Here is a 21,094-nt window from a genome sequence, read left to right on the forward strand (position 1 = left end):
AGGCCAACAGCATGCTGTTCCAATGAGACACCCCTACCTGTCTGTGCCCCAAAGGCTGAATACTTCCTGTGCCTCACGCTTTGAATCTATAAGCGGGCATCGCAATAATCCCTCCTTCAAGGTGCTCTTGGGAGGATTTCATGCATTCATTCCTATAAAGGGCTTAACCCAGTGCCTGACCCATAGTTGGCTCCCAATGGGCTATTCTCCCAAGTAGATGTTCAATAAATGGCTGCCTCTCTCTTGCCATCCAGGCCTTAGGTCAAATATCACCTCCTCCAGGCAGGCTGCCCTGATAATCACTCTCCCAGCCTACCCCACCCCACCCCACTGTAGCCCATCAGTCACTTTGTCTTAGGACTCTGCTTTATCCTCTTCAAACCTGTACCCACCTTCTGAAAGTATTTCCTTACTTGGGGATGTGTATGTTGCCTCCCTTCCCCCAAGGTGCAAGATCCAGGAAACCAGGGTTTTGTGTGGTTCTGGGCTGTTGTCCCAGGCCCTGGCACAGTGCCCAGCGCACAGTAGGTGCTCAGCACATCGTTATGGGAATAAAGTGGTAGTTCTAGCTCTGGCCCCTGGGGCACCGGTGGTGAGGGAGAGGAAGGAGGATGGTGGAGGTTGCAGGCCGAGGAGCCCTACCTTCTCCTCCCATCCTCCACCCCCCTTGCACCCCGCCACCCCCCTTCCCGACCTGCCGGCCCAGCCTTTCCGCTGCCTGCTGCCAAGGGGCCCAGTGAGCCTTGATGGGTTTACCTGGGTGTTAATCCCCCAACAATCCCCCCTGGCCTGACCCTACAGCCAGCCTCCATTCTTGTCCTGGGTCTAATTAAGTGCCTGAAATCCACTTCCCCTTTCAAACCAGGCTGCTTTTCTCCAAGGCGAGGCAGGTAAAGCCCAGCCTGCCGCTTTGAAGCCGAGGAGGCCGGAAGCCCAGGCAGGTGCATGGAGGGGAGGGGGGAGCGCTGAAGGGCCTGGGGGGAGGGGGCACCTCTGTCTGCCCCTCACCAGAGAGGACAGACGCCTGCAAAGCCCCCACCTCGGAACGCTCAACCTTTCGAGGCTCTCGAGCGCTAGCAGGCCCAGGAAACCTAAGGGATTCTCCCTTAGGGAAATGCATACACACAGACAAGCACCCATGAGTGAAGACTCTGTTCAGGGGGCTCCATGGTCCCCTCCGAAGCCTCTGTAGTCCCTGGGTTAAGTTGACGTGATGTCACTTTCCTTTAAATATACATCTAAATGGATGGATCGATGAATATTGATATAATCTAGATACATGTATATACACTGAGATAGCTATACCCCCAGTGTCAACAAAGTTATCTCTAGGGAAGTAGAGGATTCTCGCTAGAGAAGTAGATGATTTTTTATATATTAAAAAAACATTTTTTATTTTATATACTTCTTTCTGCTTTGAAATATTATGAGTATTTTGCGGCTTTTGTAATATATTTTAAAATTCATATGAAAAGACATATGCATAGCTATTTTCCAGCCCCTGATAAAGCAACGTGTGTTTGGCTCGGGAAGCTGTCTTCTCAGGCACTTTTAGGGACCCCTAGGCCACACGGATCACCGTCAGGCCTGTTATCTCATGTTAATCACACGCTCCCCGGGTGCCAGCCACCTTTTCTCCCTCTCGCTCATTCACTCCTGTTGTAATTCTTGCTGTCCACTGGCTGGATGGGGAAACCAAGCCTCAGGGAGGTGAAGCGACTCTCTCGGGGGACGCGGGGCAGGGGGCTGGGTCTGGGTCTCACTGGCTCCTTTCACGGCCCAGCAGTGGCTGCCTCAGGATGGGAGGGCTGGAGGCCCGGAGCTGAGATGACGGTGAGTGTCTGGAGGCCATCCCCGCGGCGTGGGCAGAGCTGGGCACAGGGCAGGCAGGGGGTGCCTCAGCCCATTGGTTCTCGGCATGGTGCCTTGGCAGGATGCCCCTTCAGTGGGGGCAGTGACCATAATCAAAGGTGAGGCGCCCAGAGACTTGGAAGGATGTTCCCTGCACGGCGTCTGGTCTCCCAGTCTGGAGGTCGGTCTCTGTTCTGACTCTGTTCTCAATTTGCTGTGCAACAGGAAACAAGTCTCTTTCCCTCTCTGGGCCTCAGTTTCTCCGTCTATAAATAGGGTGCTGCTATATAAATAGGGCGCTGCACTAGACCAATGGCTCTCAACTGGGGTGGCCATCAGAACGACCCGAACCCCACTCCCCGCAGAAGTCCCAAATCGAGAAAGCACCAGGTGTGTAGGCTTGGCAAAAATGCCTGGGTGACTTGGGCACACCCTTCTGCCCTCCTGGCCTTCCATCTCTCCTACCCTATATTGAATCCTCCTTCCAGGACCAAGCCAAGACGGCGCTGCAACCCAGCCATACCACCAGTGTCCCAAGGAAGCACAGAGAGGGCAACCGCCTCCCCGTGGTCACACAGCAGGCTGGGCAGGGACTCCCACGGTCTGGAATCTAGCCCAGCTCTGCCTGCTCTCCCAGAGAGACCTCCCAGCCAGGAGAGAAAGTTCCCTAATCAGGGCAATAGAAGAGGAGGGGGAACCATTTGTCACCAGATAAGCAATATCAGCTTATCTCTGAAGACCAATGACCACAGCCTGGGGCTCGATTCCAGGCATAAACAGAGCTCCTCCCTCCTCCCCTCCAGAGTAGCCAGGACAGTAGTCCCGGCTAGTCTGCAGGACAAAGCCCCATCTCATCAGAGTTTCCTCTATCAATAATTCTGACTTCCTCCCCCCACCCCCCTCCTCCCAGTGCAGACGTGCTCAGAGCATCAGTGCTTGGCGGACCTTCACAGACTGCATCACCCCTAGAGCTCCTGCATGGAACCCCAAGGTTCCACGGAATAGCGTTAGAGAACCGCTAGGCTGGTTGCACCTTGCCTTTGCTCAGACAGGAGCAGGGACCAGAGAAATTGTGTCGAGTTACAAGGCAGTTAGTGCTGAAGCCAGGGCCTCTTCATGGGAGGATCTGAATTCCAGCCCTAGCCAGGATACTGTGGTTACTTTCCCTTGGGGCTTTATTTTCTCTTGCTGCTAAAAGGACTCTTCCCAGACCCTCAGAAGGCCAAATCGGCAGCATCCCTCAAGTCTCAAGATCCCAGTAGGTGTTCATGGGAAGCAGTGGGTGGGGGGTGGGGGGGGAGTGGGGTACCAGCTTAAGCTCCCCGGGGCCTGAGGATCTTCGTGAAGGATGGGGAGGCTGCTGGGGGCTGCATTGCTCAGAAGTGGCAGGAAGCATAGCGGGGTTTGTGCCCTTCAGCCTTCTTGGGGAAAGAGGCATCAAAGTCCTGCAGACCCTACTAGGGAAGAAGCCCCACGGCCTTCTTCCTTGGGCACATTTCTCCGTGCCTCAGTTTCCTCCTCCGAAATAGAACTTGAAAGCATGCATCACGTTACACAGAAAGAATGATGTGCCCTACGGATGGGAAAGGGCGGTGTTTCCACGCCCTTCCCCCAAAGCCTTCAATTCCTGGAGATTTCCACCAGCACATTCTGACCCTTTACCAAAGCAACTGCCAGCAGACCAGGTTATTTCTTCCTCCTTTGGGCTCTCTCTGGCTACAACCTCTGAGCCTCAGCTTTCCCATCTGTGAGATGAGCTGATGGCCGTTTTAGATGTACGGGCTCAACCGTCTTTGGGATCTCAGCCTAGAGAGGATTTCCAAGCTCCCTTGAATTCACCCAGCCAGCCACAGGCTCAGCACACGTGGGCATCAGGTGGGAAGAATCTGGAAACAACTGCTTCTCTCCCTGCCTCTCTATCGAGGCTGGGGCTCCCCTCTCCTAAAATCCCTCCACTCATCCTCTGTGCCTCTGTCTCACATTAACCTCCCAGCTGGTCTCTGCACACCTTCCCGTACACACTCTGCTCAGTCCAACTCTGCCCCGCCCTGGCTCCCTACTGCCCTCGGAGTAAGGCCTAACGCCTCCACTCTGCCTGGAGGAGTCTACAGTCGGGGCTCTGGTGGGATCACCCCCAGCACAGCTCGCAGGAAGGAGGGCTTCATGAACACTTGTGGAATGAAGGGACGACAGCCTGGGCCAGGGTGTGGACCTACTCCATTTCGGAGGGGCGGTGTTTGGGGGCCTGCTTCTTTTTCCCCTGGAGGGTGCTTCCACCGGTTCCTCAGTCACCGTGCGCTGCCCGCCTTCCTCCCTTACCTGCCAAAGCTGCCTTTCTTTGGGAGTGGGAGTAGGGCAGTGGTCTTTAGGAAGGGAAGTCTGTCTGCACATCTGACAAGGTTGTGGAGTTCTATTTTTGCCTTCTTTGGCCTCTGTTGAATGAGGAGCTGCCCGCTGACAGCTGATTTCTTTCAGTTAAGGAAGAGCTCTATTCGTTGGCATCCAGCTGAGTACCTGCCCTCACCCCCACACACCCCAGTCCAAATACAGTGATCGCTTGTAGCTTTCTAGCCCCCATTATTTCTGAAGCCAAGGGACAGTGGGCTGTAGATGGAAAGAAGCCTTGGAGAAGAAGAGGTGGAAAGGATTGGAGAAAAATATCCATCGGTCCTGCGATTTATGTCATTATATTGCTGACTCTTTCCAGCGCACTTCACAGGTGTCATCCATGGGGCCATTTTAGAGATGGGGTCACTGAGGCTGTCAAGGGAGCTCACTCAAAGTTACCCAGACCGTGCAGAGGTCCAGGACTTCTTTCATCTCCTCTCTCCCGGCCTGTCACTCAGGCCTCTCCTCCAGGGCCTCTCCCAGAAGTGGCCTCCGCCCACCAGACTTCACTCCTCGAAGGCCGCAGGTGGACCCGCCGGGGCGAAGCCCTTCTGTTCAGGAGGAGGAAGGCAAGGCCTGAGAGTCAGGGCCGCATCGCTAGCCAGCACGGCTTCACCCCAGACACCTCTCTCCCTTCTTCCGAGCCCCCTCCCAAGACAGCCAGCGACGCCAGGCTCCGGTGGGACATCCCCAGCCCCGGGGGCCGCCGGGGGCGGCTGACCCAGCAGAAGCCCCCCAGCCCACCGGGGCCTGGCGCGCCCGGGGCCGGGGCTCAGGCTCGCGGTGGGGTTTTGCGCGTCCTGTTTTGTTCGGCCCCGGCCCCCCTCCCGGGCTCCCAGCGCGCCGGTTCTTGACTTCATCCACTAAGTCAATAGCCCGGGCGCGGGCAGGCCGCTCCCCCCGCGCCGCCCCCCGGTTTTCTTCTCGGGATAATGGGGGCTCTTTGTGGCCTAATCAGCCTCCTGAGGGGCCGGGAGGCCGGGAGCGCTTCCCCCGCGGCCGTCGGTGAAAATGAAAGCGGGATTAGGCCGGGGCCTCGGCCCACACCATAGTAAAGCGCCACCAGGCATTCGCCCCTTCAAAGCCCCTTTCGGGGGTTTGGTTACTTTATTTCTAAAGTTGTTTGTATTTCTAAAGTGGCCATTGAGGCGCGAGCGGGACGGGGCCGACAGGGTGCTGGGAGGAGGGGGCGGCCGGGGCGGGGGAGGAACTCCCCCTCCTTCCTCCCCCCCTTCCTCGGACTCGCGGACCGGTTTCTAAAGAGCCTTTCCCGGCCCTGCTTCTCACCCGCCTCGCGAGGTGGGGAGGGGTCTTAGCCCCACTAATCAGATCGGGAAACTGAGGCTCTGCGCTAGAAGATGCGCTCCCGCAATCAAACCCACCGTGCAGCCAGGGGCGGAAAGGGGGGTTTGTGTGGTTTTGTTTTGTTTTTTGGTGGGGGAGAGACGCCCAGGGCTCTCAGCTCCGAGCGCACCAGCTAAATCTCTTGCTGTCGCCTGCCTGTACAGGCCACCAAGAGGAAAGTCCCGACCTAAACACGAGGCGAGCCCCTGAGGGAGGGAAGTTCTGCCCCACCTATTCAAGAAAGTTCCAGGACCTTCTGTTTTAGGATTCACTCTCCACACTTCGGATAAACCCCAGAAATGGGGGCGCAATAATTCAGAATCTTCCCCCGTCGCCGAAGATGGGAGGGGTGGCAGAGATTCTGCACGTGGACTTCCCCGGCAGCTGGAGGCGGAACAGAGAAGGGATAGAGATGGGGGTGGGGTAGGGGGGCAGCAGAAGCAAGGAGACTAGCCGCGCCCCTTCTCCCAAGTGCGGACGCTGGGATTTCTTTATTTCTGCCGGACTTTTTGACCCTCTGAAGGGTGAATCCGCGCTCAAAAAGTCCAGACTAGGAGGAAAACTGTAAGGATGAGGGTCGCCAGAGGGGGAAGGGAGGGGGAGCTTAGTGCAGATTCTGGGGTCAGGTTCTAGGCCTGCAGCTGGACCAGCCGTGGGTCAGTTGTACCCGTGGATACAAGAGAGATCCGGAGATACAGGTTTTTTATAGGTTTTCATTGGGAACTAGAGAGTTCCACAAGCTTCCTTAAGTCCCTGAGAAGGTTCGTTAAGACGCCTCCGACCCCTCCCAACGCCGAAACTGTCGCTCTAGAAAGAAAACTCTAGCGTGAATCCCATGTTCTTGTCTAGACAGCACAGAAAATTCGGCGCGGGCTTCGAGGATCAGCTTCCAGGCAACAGGAAGGCCTGGCCGCATCTCCACGCACAGGTAGAAACACACTGCACCGAAACCCACGCACACCCACTCTTGCCGGCTCGACACCTTCCCCAGCTGCCCGGAGTCCTGCGGTCCGAATTCCAGCCCCAAACCATCACATCCTCTCCACCTGTCACCCCGGGTGACCCGAGTGGAGAGGGCCCCGCGGAAGGATGGCCGCCCACTCGGCTGGGGCTCTGTTGGGTCCGGGTCCCCCGGAAAGGGCCCCAGAGGGGTTCAGGGGGAGTTTCCAAGCTACTTCTCAGTGCCGGCGCCCCACCCTCTCTTCGGTCCGGCCCGGGGCCTCTTTGATCTCCGGTCAGACAAAGAGCACAGGGAAGGCCGGCGGCTCCGGGCCCCGCGGCCGGCCGGTCCTCCTCCCGCTCGAACCCGCGGCGCGCTTGGAGGCACCGGCGGATGCCTGCGGCTGACCAGATGAGCTTGGAGGCTGCGTGCCAAATTCAGCCAGACCCCCAAACACATCCTGCTGTTGTGCCTGCCCGTCCAGCTACGCACACACACTTCATCCCCCCCCTCTCCGCCAGCGTCCACGAACACCCAGACGTACACAGGTAACCAGGCAGGTAGGTAAACACTCACACAAACACACGCACTGAAGCGTGTCTGTTTATCACCAGCCTTTAATTTTGTGTCTCTAGCAGCTGGCTCAGAACTCCACCAAGGCAGGGGGCCTTCCTGATGTCTCAGGGATCCTGGGCACTTAACACAGTGCCGGGCCCTTGGTAGATGCTCAGCAATTTTTAACAGAAAGAATGGAGACTTGGGCCCCTGAGAAGGTGTCTTTCCCTACCTCTTTTTTCCTCTCCCTTTCTTTCTGTCTCTCTTTCCCAGGGACAAAAGAGGCGCACGGCGCTTGGGTTTAGTTCTGCACACAACAGCCTCCCAAGGACCCCTCCAACAAGCACAGAGGGGTGGGATGGTGGGGGTCACTGCCTCTGTTTTGGAAAGAGGAGGAAGCAGCAACGGCCAGAGGCAAGCAGGCGCTCAGCCTCACCTCTCGCCCCACCCCGCCCCATTCACCATCCATTTCCTCCTCCTGGAATCCGCTGTTCCCTCAAGAACACCGGAGTCGCCAGAAAGCGTGTCTGTGAAGTTCTTGCTGGGGTGTGGTCTCTAGCAGCCCAGAGGGAGACCCTTTATGTTCCGTCTGTAGAACGCCTCCTGTATGGACCTCTGTGAACGGGCAACTTCTCAGGGTGCTGGCCGGTTCCCAAAGGGGTCCAGAGTCCCCCAGAGGATGGGAACTGGTGCAATTCTCTGGTTTTTCACGAAAACAAAAAAAGACCCAGAGCAGCCTGAGAGAGCTGTTCAGGATTTCCTTGCTAGTGAGGCGGGGAGTGGGGGTGGCAGAACCCTTACTCTCTCGGTCCCCCGCAGCGCTCCCGGCCCCTCCCGGATTCGCCCTGCTGGGTTCAGGCGGAGACCGGGAGAGCAGGCCCTCGGAGGCGGGAATCCAACTACCAGCCGCTGGGAGCCGGTGGGTGAGGACTGGATCCAGAGCAGCGCGAAGCCGGCCGCTCGTCCAGCTCTGTAACTCACGCTGCTCACCCTCCAGTCTGTGCGTCCGAAGCTGCGCGTGGAGATGATGGCCTGGGCGCCATCTCCTCCCCAAGCTGGGAATTTCGAAGGGGGCGTCTGCTAAAAACCGGAAGGCGGTGAGCCTCCGTCTCCGGGCTGCGCAGCCAGGACTGGGACGTTTCTTTAGCAACGCTCCGAGGAAGGGTTCTCCGCCCCCTCTCGCTCGCGGCGAGTCCCGGAGGGGCCTGGCGCGCGGGCCGGCCTCTTTCCAGCACCCGGGTCGGCCTCCCGCCCGCCCCGCCGGCCCGACTTGCTCGCCTCTAATTAAGCGGCGGGATCTCAGCGAGCCGCCGGGCCGCGCTGTAATATGATGAACTGCCTTTGTGCCAGTGCCACCGAAAGCCCTTCTGATAAGGGCAGGCCGCGGAGGATCAAAAGGACGGCAGCGGCTCGCCCGCCTCCCGCCGCCTCCCGGCCCTGCGCGCTCGCCCTCGCCGCCCGCGCTCGCCCGCGGGCTGTCTCCGGCCCCGCGGTCCGTCCCGATCCGCCCGGCCCAGGCCCGCCTTTTGGTGCTTAGGCGCCTCTTTGTCCTTCTTTCTGCTGCGGCGCGCCTCCCTCGCCCCGCGCTAACGCTCTAGGCAAGGTTCTCTCCTCCCGCGCTGGTCTTTCTCTGAATTTTCTCGCGCGCGCTCTCTGTTCCGACTCTCTCCACCCTCTTCCTGACAGTCTTTCGTCCCCCCCGCCCTTCCGTGGCTCTGGGTCTCCGGGGTCTCTACTCGTCCCTCCTTTCCTCTCGACCCGGGCTCGGGCCCAGCACACCCCGAAGCCCTGGGCGACCGCATCTTGGAAACGTCCACGGGCTGACCCGCAGCCCCAGAAAGTTGAACCAGTTCATTCCTAGCCCCTGGCAACCCACGCTCACTCAGCTGCCCAAGAGAGCCGCCCAAGGCGCCCTGGAATGCCCTCGGGGCCTCTGGGGAGCAAGACTTGGGGTGTACGCAACTTCCCCTCATCGCTCCCTCGCTGCTGTGGTCGGAGACGCCTCACCGCTCCCCGGGGGCTGAAGTTTCAAGTGGAGCCCCCACCCCCCGCACCCCCTTTCCTATATCCCTTCCTTTGGCCCCCACCTCCCCTTTGCCCTCGACCCCTTCTCTTCCTCTTGCAGGCCCCTCCCCTTGGCTAGCTCCTAGTGCCCCCTGCGCGCTCTCCGGACTCCCCCTCTGCCTCGCCTCTCCCTTCCCCCCACTTTGTTTGAAGTTCTGGAGAGATCTATCTACTAATGGGGAAGTTTCCCCCTTAGGTCACCGTTCTGCCTTGATTCGATTTGGGAAGGCGCGTTCCCTCCCTCCCTCTACCCGACCCCAGCCGGGGCCAATCGCTCCGGAGCGGGTCAGAAAGCGCTGACCCCATTTCCACCTTTCCTCTTTCAGCCAGAGCTGGGGGAAGGGGCGGGAGGGCGGGGGGAGCGGAGAGAAGCAGAAAGGCCCGCGACAGCAAAAACTGAGAAGGGAGGGGGGATTGTCCCAACCTTCCAATCCCTCTTACCCCCAACCCCAACTGGGTTTCCTAATTACCTCCTTAGTCTGGAGTGGGAGACGAAGAGGAACTATTTTTATGGAATTCCTGGAATGTGCCCCCCCTTAGTCATGGCCTTCAAGGCCCCAAAGTCCCTGGAGAACGTCCCCTTTGGGGTGTCTCTTCTATGTCCCTCTTTATAGCAGGAACGCTTCCCCTCACCAGGGACCGTCCATTATGTGGTGTGAGTTCTCTCTGGCTTTGGACTCTGCTTGTCCCAGGGCCAGAGCCAGGGCCCGGGATCCTGTACATTTCGTGTTTATATCCTTAGTCCCCATTAGGAGTGAAGCTTCATCAACTTTGCTGATGATGGTAAATAGAAACGCCAAACAGGCAACCTAGAAGGAAATCTCATTTGCTCAGTGCTCTCTCTCTCTATAAAAATACGTATGTTTGTAAATAATATTATTTATATAAAATGTAGTGTGTGACAACTATCATTTTCAGAAAGACGTCCTTTAAAAAAAAAAAAGCCCAAATAATCACCTTACTGCTTTAAGGCTACTGTTATGTGCTTTTAAATCCTTCCATGTAAATTCCACTGAAAAATTTGGAAAGCTGTGAAAGGGGAGGGGGCCGCGGGAGTGGGAGGGGGAGGTTAATCCGGGTTTAACGCTGCGATGCCGTCTTAGGACCAGGGTTAGCCTGATTGCGTTATCTCTTCCCAACATTTGAGACGCCCATATTTCACCCAGCCAAATAGCTCGGAGAACAGCGCAGATGGCCGCCGTGGTCGCGCCTCAGGAAAATGTGTTATTAATATCTAAATAACTTCCCAATACTGTCTGGTAAATCTCCTCTCCACCATTCCAAATGATGAATTCGTTTGAAGTCTTCCCCCAGCCTCATCTTTTCAATGTCTCTCTCTTCTTCTTAGCCAGGCTTATTTCAAACTGGTAAATATCTAATTCCTTTAACGGCTGTGCCGTGCACACCAAGTCTTTTAGGTACAAACGCCTGGAAACAGCCGGTGCGTGGCGGTGCGCGCCCCGGGGTGAACAGAAAACCCGCGCGCCCTCGCAGCGGGGGACCCACCCTGCTCCGAAACGCGTTCAGAGACGGGGGACCGCGCGGGAGCCTCAGTCTGGGAGCCGAGCTCCTTCCTTGGCGCGCCCCGGGGACCCTCCCCCGGTTCCCTGCGGAGTCCCGAAGGCCTCCCTCCTCCGCAGCGCGCGGCTCTCGGCGGCTCGCGTCTCCGAGACCCCACCCGCAGCCCTCGGAAGGCGCCCGTCGCTCTCTGGGGCGGGTAATTACCCTCCGCTCGCCTGTTCTCGCGTGTTCCAAGTTTGTTTTCTAAATGTCTTCTATTAGATTACGTTCGTTCATTCCCCCTCCAACCTTATCTCCTTCTGTCTCTTCTCTCTTTGCCCGTCACACTCGATTTAGGCACGAGTTTATCTGGCAAACAGTTTGCCGACTCTGTTTATTTACCGTGGGTTCCGGGGCTGCGAGCGCGCGCGCGCCAGGGTTCGCCTTTGTAATAGTTATCTCATTGTTGTTCTTCGTTAGTCCCGGCTCCCTCCGCCCCTCTCTCGTCTTCGGTTGGGGGGAGTAGAGGAAAGACAGGGGGAGTCTTGTCATCCCAGTGTGGGTTCGCCCCTCGCCCGGGGCCCCCTCCGCCGGGGTAGAGCCCCCCTCGCCCCGCGCGCCCCCTCTCCGCTGCCCCCATCCCCCCACCGCCCCAGCGCGGCACAGCCCTCGCCCCCTCCCTCTCCCCCTCCGGTCTCACTGAATATCCACCGCCGAGCGCTGCCTAAAGCCGGGGAATTGCCTGACACCCTCCCATCTTCCTCCGAGCCCCCATTATGCGAAGCTGATCCCACTCTGAACAGCCTCAAATCCCGCCTGGACTCTGTTTGATTAGATTGCCAACCCGGGGTAATCCTTTGATTTGGTGGAGTGTCAATTACCTTTCTCTAAACACACATTTACAGAGGAGGGAACTTGTTGGTTTAAATCAATGCAGATTGTTTCTTGATAAATGGACTCTCTTCGACCCCTCCCTCCTCGCTCTTCCAAGGGCCTCTCTCCCTGGGGGCCCCTCCCTCCCCTTTCCCCTTCTCGCCTATCCAGTAAACAATGCCCCTTCCAGGTGTGAAGCCGAAAAAACGGTGTGGGCTGAGGGGAGCCCTGCCCCCCCTCCCGCTATTCATTCGCTCCCCCGGAGCCTAATTAAATTTGGCAGGTCCTTGTACACACAATCAAAACAGCTTCCTCCGGTGTAGCAAACGACCGAAAACCGCATTAGCAGCTATCGCTGCTGCCAAATTAAATTGTTTCCCACCTCCTTTTACAAGTGTCTGAAACCCAGACTTCGGGCTCTCCCCTCCTTCCCCGTCCTTCCCCGTCATTTCTCACTGCACACCTGAAAGTTTGCTGCTTTAAAAATGAATTAAGGAAGAGCGCAAAGAAATACAAATCTGCCTCTCACACACACCTTGGTCCCCCACTTCAGATGTCAACAGATTCTCAGATGGACTTGGCCCCCTCTCCGCGGGAGAAGGCACACTCTTCTTTTTAATCTTGTGACTTTCCCCCTTATTTCATATTAATTGTGACCCAGCTGGGCTTTCTACCCTACAGACCAACTACGGTCTGATCTGGTCAGTTTCAGCCTAAACTTGTCAGATGCAAGAGGCCTCTTACTGATTACTACTGTTGTTACTCTTTTTCTAAATTATTTCTTCACACTCACTCCCTCCGCTTCTCACAGAAGAACGGTTTGACTCTGCAAGCCCCTATCAAATTTCCCACAAGCATCTCCCTGGACTCAGGTTGGGAAAATCTTTTTCTTTCCCCACCCCTCCTCAAATCCTTTTCCAGGCGGTCCCTGCCTGGGTGTGCCCTGATTCTCCTCGGAGAAGGGGTGAGGAGGAGAGAGGCCAAGTGGCTGAGGGCAAGGAACCTTTCCAGGTGTGCTGAGTGTGGCCGGAGCCCCTATCCACAGTGGTCTGAGAATTCTCACAACCAACAATCCTAATAACTCAGCCTTAACAAGGATAAGAGCAAAAAAAAAAAAAAAATATGAACAGCCTCATGAATATCAGCCCAAGGGGAGCAGAAGTGAGCTGTTCAGAGATGAAAGTGCACAGAAATAAAAGCTCAATTTAATCTGCTTTAAAACCCTTCAACTTAACGTTTGTGCTTCAAACTCTGAGAGTGAGGACTGATTGCGGATAAATAGTTTCTTCCCATGCCTGGAAGCTATTACACCCCGCTCCAACACAGCTTCCTATTCAGCAGTCCTAGTTTTCATTACCAGCTCTAATAAGTCTTAGCATTATTAAATGCCAAGCGGACGATAGGGAAAAACGGACTCAGGGAGGGATCTCTCTTTAGCGCTTAAAGAGGAGAGCTCTTAAACCCCTTCTTGGGTGACTCCCCGCCATGAGAGGGGCAACCCCCGGAGAAAGCATTTGTCAAGAGCAAGAAGCCAAAACAAAGTTTGTGGGTGTGCACCCCTCCCCCTGCTCTGCCCAAGGGGATCTCTGCCTCTCCCCACCTGGCCCACTTGGGTGGAGGGTGGGAGGTCTTTTCACCTTTAACTTGGCCAGGAAACTGACTCCCGGGGCCTGGGAGAGAGATGAGAGTTTCCAACTGGGTGGTTCAGCAGGATGCCAGTCCCTGGCCAAGGTACTCGAATCCAGAGCTGATAGGGACCCTTTGTCCACAGATGGAAAGACAGCCCTCTCTCTTCCCCGCTCTCACATCATCCATTCCGCCCGTCTGCGATCGCACCGCACATCCACGCAGAATCCCACGATTCCATTCCAAAGGCCGGTGGGCAGACAGCCACACTGAGACACGTGCACTTACACGGCCATCCAGCTCCCAGCCACGGGGTGCCACACGCCCACTGTCACTCCCAAACCACACAGCTTGCTGGACACCAGGCCCACCACTTTCATTTCTGCAGCTCTGCTCCTAGACGCCCAGAAGCGCCAGGACTCTGCAACTGCCAGCCTCCTCCTGAAACCCTTGGGGACCTGGAGCTTCCTGGTTCCACTCAGGGAAGACCTCTGTCCAGCGAAACTGCGTGTCCGCTGGTTCTGTAAGCCAGGTCAGCACTGGAAACCCCTGGATTCCTTTGAGCCAAAGGCATCGTCAGACCAGACTTGCTACCCTCTTCCTTTCTTTCTCTTCCGTCTCAGGAGAAATGAGTCTGTTGTGCTTCCTCACAGACTGAATTGGACATACCCCTGCTGCGCGCACACACACACACACACACACACACCCCTAAAAGTCTCTCCGAACAAAACCAAACCTCCTCTTTCCTCCCAGGGCGCCTCTCAGAAGATGCGTCTGCAGCGCTGCCTTGGCCAGGAAAGATGATTCAAGTTCTCTGTCCCCTCCCAGCCCCCCACAAAGGAAGTCTGACTAAGTCCCTTTTTATTCCAAACTGAAACACAGAGTAGGTCCCCACGCAAGGATTCCGGGCTGCCTCTGCCCAGCCAGGGGCTCCTAGGCAGGCAGCGGCCCCCCTCCGCAGACCCCAGGCCTTCCGCAGGCCCCGCACAGCGGGGTGCCGGGCACAGCCCGCTCCCTTTCTTTCCTGCCCTTTTGTCCCAGTGGGACTGGGCTCTACTAGGGGCCCTGAATGTCAATAGCCCGCCCCTTCCCCAGCCCCAGCCTGCTCTCACACTGGGCTGCCCCTGCTCCCCCCCTCCCTCCTTAGACCAGGCCTGTGGGGGCTGGGCTTCGCTGGGACTAGTCTTTGGAAGCGGGGCTTTGTCTGTGAAGTTCATCTTCAAGGTTGGGACAGACTACTGAAAACCAGAGGGAGACGCGGGTAGAAGTTCCAGGGAGGCGGGGAGAGGAGAACCTCAGTAACCCCTTGGAAGGAAGCTCCAAGAGAACTGTGCACTTGAACAAGTTTCGGGGTTCAAGACACTCCTCCCCGACTTTCTCCAAAGCCACTTTTTTTTAAAAAATTTGAGGTTATAAAGGCCATTGCCTTTCCTGTTTGCTTGCTGCCTCCCCGCATTGTGTCTGGGGCTTTAGCTTCTTTCCCCGGTCCATCTTTGTGACTTTGGGTCTTGCGTTTTTACTTATTTTTCCAGGCCCTCCCTCCCCCACCCAAGCACACTGACCAAGTCTCAAAGAGACCTACGGAGGCAGTAGTGATGGGGAAGGGCTTTGCTTTCTCCTGAAAAATAACCCGTCAGTAAACAAAAGCACCACCCCCCCCCCTTTCCTGGGCCTGCAGGCGCTTGACAGAAAAATGCCTTCCCTAGCTCATCTCCAAAATACAGCCCCGCTAAAAGCGGGGACAGGGCGTGGTGGAGTCCGAAACTCTCCCTCCCACGAGGACCCCCCCCCCAAGCATCTGGGAACTTGGCCTTCACCCCTGGGCCCACCTGCGCGTGCCCGAGAGGAAAGCGCCTTAAAAATGTACGCTTCTGCCTCGGCGCTGTCTGTGCGGCCCTGGCGTCGCGGGTCGGAGAGTGAGGCGGCGGCCCACGCGGCCCGCGCTAATTTTTATTGATTGCAGCGGTCAGTCAACTGTCAGGCGGGGTTTCAAGGGACCGTTTAAAGAGCGTGTGCGGGTCTGGTTAACAAATTCATTTAGGGAGCCGCGGGCCGGCTCCTCCTTCCTCGCCCCCCCGCCCCTTTGCCCGTTTCCTATAAATAATAGATCGACACCGGACTACCAGCCAAAACGCCGGCCCCGGAGGACGCACGGCCCGGAGCCCTCGGCCGGAGCGGGTGCGCCAGGGTGCGCGGTTCGCGGCCCCCGGAGCCCCCACGCGCTGCCGGGGTCCCCGGGGACGACTGGACCCCGCTCTGCCGCGCAACGGCGTCGCGGGAGCCGCTCCCGGCCCGAGCCGAGGGCGCCCTGCGGGGCGGGGGGGCGCTCCCCGCACATCCCGACAGGCTCTCGTTCCACCCGCCGGTCCGGTGGGACGGCGCCGCCACCGCCCGCACGCTGGCGCACGAGGAGCCCCGCGCGCTCGGGCGTCCCCGGCCCCAGGCGGCTCCCTACCTTTGTCGCCCAGGATGCCGTCGATGCTGTGCTTGGCTTTCTTCTCGCCGTCCTCCTCCTTCTTGTCCCCTTCGTCCTCCTCCTCCTTCTTCCCGAACTTGATTCTGAGCACTCGGCTAATCGAACTCACTAAACCTCAGAAATTGAAAGGCAGAAGAGCGGGTATTAGTCGTTGGGGCCGCGCAGGCCGGCCGCCTGGGGCGCTGGGAGAAGTCTCGAAGCGCATTTCCCCCCTGAACACACTCAGGGGGACTCACAGCCACCCCCCCCATCGCGGGTGACCACCTACACTCATCGGGAGGCACAGGCAGGTCACCCCCGTGGAGACTCCCCGGGGGCACGGACCCCCCAAGGCTGTGACAGAGGCCCCCTGGTGCCAGCCTGCCATGCCTGTGCACACCTGGACTTTGCACGATCACACACCCTCAGTCAGTCGGTCAGTGAAAGTCTCCCAGGCGCATCCAACTCTTTGCGACCCCGTGGATTATACAGTCCATGGAAGTCTTCAGGACAGAATACTGGAGTGGGTAGCCTTTCCCTTCTCCAGGGGATCTTCCCAACTCAGGGATCAAACCCAGGTCTCCCGCATGACAGGCGGATTCTCTACCAGCTGAGCCACCAGGGCAGCTGAGCCACCAGGGAAGCCGGAGAATACTGGAGTGGGTAGCCTACCTTCCCCTAGACGCACTCATACCCACCCCACCCCCGGGACCTCCCTGGGGCCCCTCCAGCCCGCTCGCTGCTCCCCACACTCAGGTGAGCATCCCAGTGGTACACCTGAATGCTCAGGTACACACATACACACACACACACCCCTACACACACAGACACCCCTGAATGCTCAGGTACACACACACACACACACCCCTACACACACACAGACACCCCTGAATGCTCAGGTACACACACAGACACCCCCACACACACAGACACCCCTGAATGCTTGAGGGTGCACACACACACAGACACATACACCCCTGAATGCTCAGGTGCACACACACACACACCTCTACACACACAGACACCCCTGAATGCTCAGGTACACACACAGACACCCCTGGGGGCACCTTCCCGCCCACAGGCAGCAGATCCGGGGCCTCCACATTTGGGGCCCACTGGTGGCTGGGGCAGCACCAGCACAGAAATGGTGACCTGGAGAAGGAAGTCCAGGGAGCTTGTGACCTACCCTTCCAGGATGGACTCAGCCCTGTAGGCCATTCTCTGCGAAGGCACCAAGGGAACTTCTCTCGTCACGCAATTTTGTAACTTTCTGCTCAACTCCCCCGTCCCCCCTCCCTCCCTTCTTCTGCTCCTCTCTCCTTCCCTAACTTCGTTGCCTCCCTTCTTCCCTCTCCCCATCTTCCTTCAGTTTTAACCCCCTCCTGTGCCCCCGCCTCCTTTGCGCTCTGGCTCTTTTCCTCCCAGCTTTTCTCCACGCTCCCGGGCTTCCATCACCTCCCCTTGCCCCCAGTCCCAGCCCCACATGGCTCGAGCCCTGGCCCTGGTGGCTTGGAGAAAGAACACAGAGGGTGAGGACTGGCGCGCTCTGCGGGCTCAGCTGCCTTCTCACCTGAGGGCACGGTGCTGCGGTCACAGTGCCCGTCCTTCAGCAGGCGGTCTCGGATCTCCCAGCTAAACATGCCCGGGTTTTCCCTCTTGTAGTCCTCAATCTTTTTCTCCACGTCCGGAGTCGCCACCTGCTTCAGAGGTGGAGGTGGGAGAGTCGGAGTGGGAAGATGGGGTGGGGGGAGGGAGACACTTTTAATATCAACCTCCCAGGAGCCCCAGGGCCAGGCTGACAGCTCTGGTCACCATTCCTCCATTCTGAGACTGGCTTCACCCTTTCCAGAAACCTGTTCCTGGCTCCCAGGAAGGCTGCTGGGGTTGGGGAATGTAGAATAGGATAGGTAATAAACTAGAAACCTAATTAGGACCCCCCCCCCCACTATTGCAGGCAAGACTGAAGGAAGCTTCCCCCATTTGGGATGGTAATGGGGTTCTGGGCAGCTGTAAGGACCACACAGGAATGACTCATTGGCCTTTTGGGAAATCTGGCCCCCAGTTACCCCCATCTCTGAGAAATTCAAATACTGGAGGAGCTCTGTGCGTGGGGGCCTTTTTCCACTGTACTGCCCATAGGTAGCATGTAGACTTACTCCCTACTGCTACTGGATGACACGGGGTAGGGTGCGGCTCCAGCCAGGACCCCCGCCACGGGAAGGCTGGCTGTCAGCTCTGCAGCAAAGACACTCACTCTGGGCTTGCTGCCGCCAATGGCCCCGGGCCGGATGGACCCAGTCTCCTGGTAGCGGCAGAGGATCTTGGAGACGCAGCCGTGGGACACACGCAGCTGGCGTGAAATGACGCAGGGCCGGATGCCGTGGTGGGCCATCTCCACGATCTTGTGGCGGATGTGATTAGGCAGGGGTCGCCCGTTGATGAAGACCCCACCCAGCTGATTGACCCGGCCTTGGCCAAGCGGGGTGGACACTGGAGAGGGAAGGGGGAGATGAGGAAAAAGAGAGGCATGGGGTGAGGTGAGAATACTGAGTGCCGCCCTTTGCACTTCAGTTCTGTTGGAGCTCCAAGACCCCTGTAAACAGATCTCCATCCCCCACATTTGGAGCTGCTGCAGTTCAGAGGTCAGGGGGAAAGCTGCTCTGAAGCCAAGGGAAGGCCTGGCAGGGATGGGGAGACTCACGGCTGGCTGCCAGAGTCCCCCCAGATGCCACATCCCCAGTCCTGCCACGCTATGGGGATGAGGATACACCTGGGGGATCTGTGTCTGAGAAGGGGAAAGAGAGATGCAGAGGGGAGAGCCCAGAGACCGGTGGAGCCTGGGGACTCGAACCGATGGCCCTCTGGACCGGCAGCTTGGGCAGAGGGCTGCTTGCCTTCTAGAGAGGCTGATAACTGGTGAGATGGGGCCCATCGGGTCGGTTCCACGCTCTAAGTGGTCAAGTCTGGTTCATTTGATATTGGCCCTGGAAAGACGGGCTGATTACTAGTATTTACAACTCTGGCTTGTGCAGCAGAACTGTCCTACCCATAACTGGATGGTCGAGGCACAGCAGAGGGACCGGCCACAGAAAGCCGTTGGCTGCTGCCTCTGGGGGCTCCTGACTGCCCCTCTAGGGACTCCCTCTCCTTCCTACCCCTCTCGCAGTTCAGATTTCGTTTGGGGATGATTTGGGGGTGATTTGCTCCACTGTCAGCAAGCTCCTAAATCAAATACTCATTTGGCCTCAGACACCCATGAACTGTCCCTGCAGGTTCGGAGAGGCCGGTGCACAGATGGGCCAGAGCCCCTTCCGGGAACCAGGAAGACAGACGCGGTTCGCCGTGTGAGCCGGGAGGGGAGTATGCGGAGGAAGCTTTCATGCAAAGCCCACACAATTTCTTCCCAGAAGGCTGGGGGTCGGGGGGGACACCCGGTGCACTAATCCAGCCTCCATCCCCCCAATTTGGGGACTCGGCGGCTGCGGAGATCTGGTAGATTAGAACGATTTCACAGCCGGGGGAGTGGAGGGAGCTGACAGTATAATTGGAAGAAAGAGGCTCGGTAGCTGAGCTGTTCTACCGCCTCCTCCCCTCGCTCTGCCGCCCCCCCCCCCATGGAAAAGTGGGTGCCTGAAGCCACCCTCGGATTTAATCAGAAATCGTGCGTCGCCAACTCAGAGTCACTCGGTCTCCGTGGCGGGATATGCCATTAGCGCTGGAGAGCTCTCGAGCGCCCAACTTTATATTCAAGAGCCTCTTTAGCGACCGGCACTCGGCTCTCCTCAGTATTCTCCGTCATGTTGGGCAAATATTGTCCTAATCCGCTGTGCGGCCGCGGCCGCCTGTTTTACTTGCATTCGCTACAAGAGAGCGCTGCGACAAATCCCCGGGCCGGCGCGCTCTCCCGCCTGCGTGGCTGCTGGCGCGCACTTGATCACGGAGCCGCTCTCCTCGCCGCGGTCTAATTCCGGGACCCGCGCCGGCTAGCTGCCGGAGGGACAGCCCCCTCCCCAGATCACAGGCTGCCTGCCCGTCCTTCCCCTCCTTGCCTTCTTTCCCTTCCTCGCGCACAAGTGGCTCATACAATTATAAGAAGAGTAATTAAAAATAAAAGTCGCACCTATCTCTAACCACGTCTGACATCCTGGGCTACCTACCCCCAGAAGCCAAGAGATCCCGGAGTTGACAGGTCGAAGACCTAATATTAGTTTTAAAAGAAAGCAAAACAAAACTGCAGGAAAGGATCTCGGTGCGCTCCAGCCCTCGCTGGAGCCGAGAACCGGTTCACTCCCGCCAGTCCCTTCGGCTCATCCCCGGTGCTGGGTGTTTAGGGAGGAGACCTTAGGAAACTAACACTTTCCCCTTGTCTGGACATTTCCGTGCCCTCTCGCAGTCTTGAGGTCTCTCCCGAGGGATCTCTAGAGTTCGGAAGCCCGAGTGGAAAGTTTCCGGGGGGCCGAAATCGTTACTGTTTATTATTTCACATTAGCTTGTTTCCAGCCTCGAAGGCGAGGTCCTAGTTAAGACATATAAAACATCACACACTGTTGGTATTTCGAAATAAAAGGGATTGTTAAACCATCCCGGGGTGAAAAGAACAATTCAAAACAAGAGTAGAAAGCCCCGTAGCTGGCAGAACACGGGAGAGCCGAGAAAGTATTAGGTGGAAAGTATCTGAAAATAGTGGGATGAGTTGAGATCCACTAGGACTTGAAATTGACTAGGAGTCGAGATCGACTCGGAGTTCAGCCTGGCGGGGAAAGGCCGCAACCCAGGACGCGTGACGCTGGGGCCGCCGGTCGGTGAAACCCACGCGGAAACGGACAAGTGTGGGTCCCCAGAAACTTCCTGGGTCGGGCGCCGGGACTCGGACTCAAAAGGGAAGGGAACCCCCCGGCTCCCCCCTTGCTGGCGCCACCGCCGCCCCGCGAAGATTGCCACCTCTCCGAGGACTCGGAGGCCCCGGCGGAGGAGGGAGGCCACCCCGGGCGCTCTTACCTTCCAGGGGAAACCCCGTGCGAGGGTAGTTCTGCCCGGGAGCCGGCCGCACCATCCTGGGTACCGTGCCGGGAAGCGCCGCCATTCTTCGCGCACGCCGGCGGCGGGTCCCGAGTCGGCAAAAATCGCTTCCCGTCCGCTCCCCTTCCCCCTGCCGCGATCTCTTTCTTTCCTCTTCTTCTTCTCCGTCTCCTTTTTTTTTTTTTTTTAACCTCCTCCCCCTCCCCTCGGCAAACACTCCCCACCCCCCACCCCCGGCAGCAGCCGCTTGCGTCCAGAAGCTGGGGAGGGCGGGGTGGGGGTGAGGTTGGGGGGCGGAGGTCGGGAGGCTGGGGAAAGAGGGGAGGTGGCGACGAGGAAGTTCAAACAAACAAACACAGCCACCCCGAGGCCTCCTCTGCCCGCCCCGCTCGGCCAGAAGTTGTGCGGGCGGATGCGCGGGGCAGCAGCGGGGGCCGCGGCCCGGAGGCCGAACGAGGCTGGCGGGGGTGGCGAGGGGA

The 21,094-nt window shown here is 58.0% G+C and overlaps 1 protein-coding gene across 4 annotated transcripts in view; it reads right to left on the reverse strand.

The window, feature by feature from the left end:
• The window catches only part of PAX7 (paired box 7), a 107,535-nt gene that overhangs the window by 86,336 nt on the left and 105 nt on the right, over positions 1-21,094 (reverse strand). The window contains exons 1-4 of one of the 4 annotated variants that reach the window (XM_069575133.1): positions 20,595-21,094; positions 17,851-18,086; positions 17,167-17,296; positions 15,597-15,725 (exon numbers count right to left, since the gene is read on the reverse strand). The exon at positions 20,595-21,094 is cut by the window's right edge and continues 104 nt beyond it. In XM_069575133.1, coding sequence (XP_069431234.1) covers positions 15,597-15,725; positions 17,167-17,296; positions 17,851-18,086; positions 20,595-20,679 — 580 coding nt within the window. In that variant the 5' untranslated portion in view covers positions 20,680-21,094. Of the gene's footprint in view, positions 1-15,596; positions 15,732-17,166; positions 17,297-17,850; positions 18,087-20,594 lie in introns of all 4 variants that reach the window. The other 3 variants (XM_069575132.1, XM_069575130.1, XM_069575134.1) reach the window with 3 other exon arrangements.

Source organism: Ovis canadensis, chromosome 2 (genome assembly GCF_042477335.2).
Source record: "Ovis canadensis isolate MfBH-ARS-UI-01 breed Bighorn chromosome 2, ARS-UI_OviCan_v2, whole genome shotgun sequence".
NCBI lineage: Eukaryota > Metazoa > Chordata > Mammalia > Artiodactyla > Bovidae > Ovis > Ovis canadensis.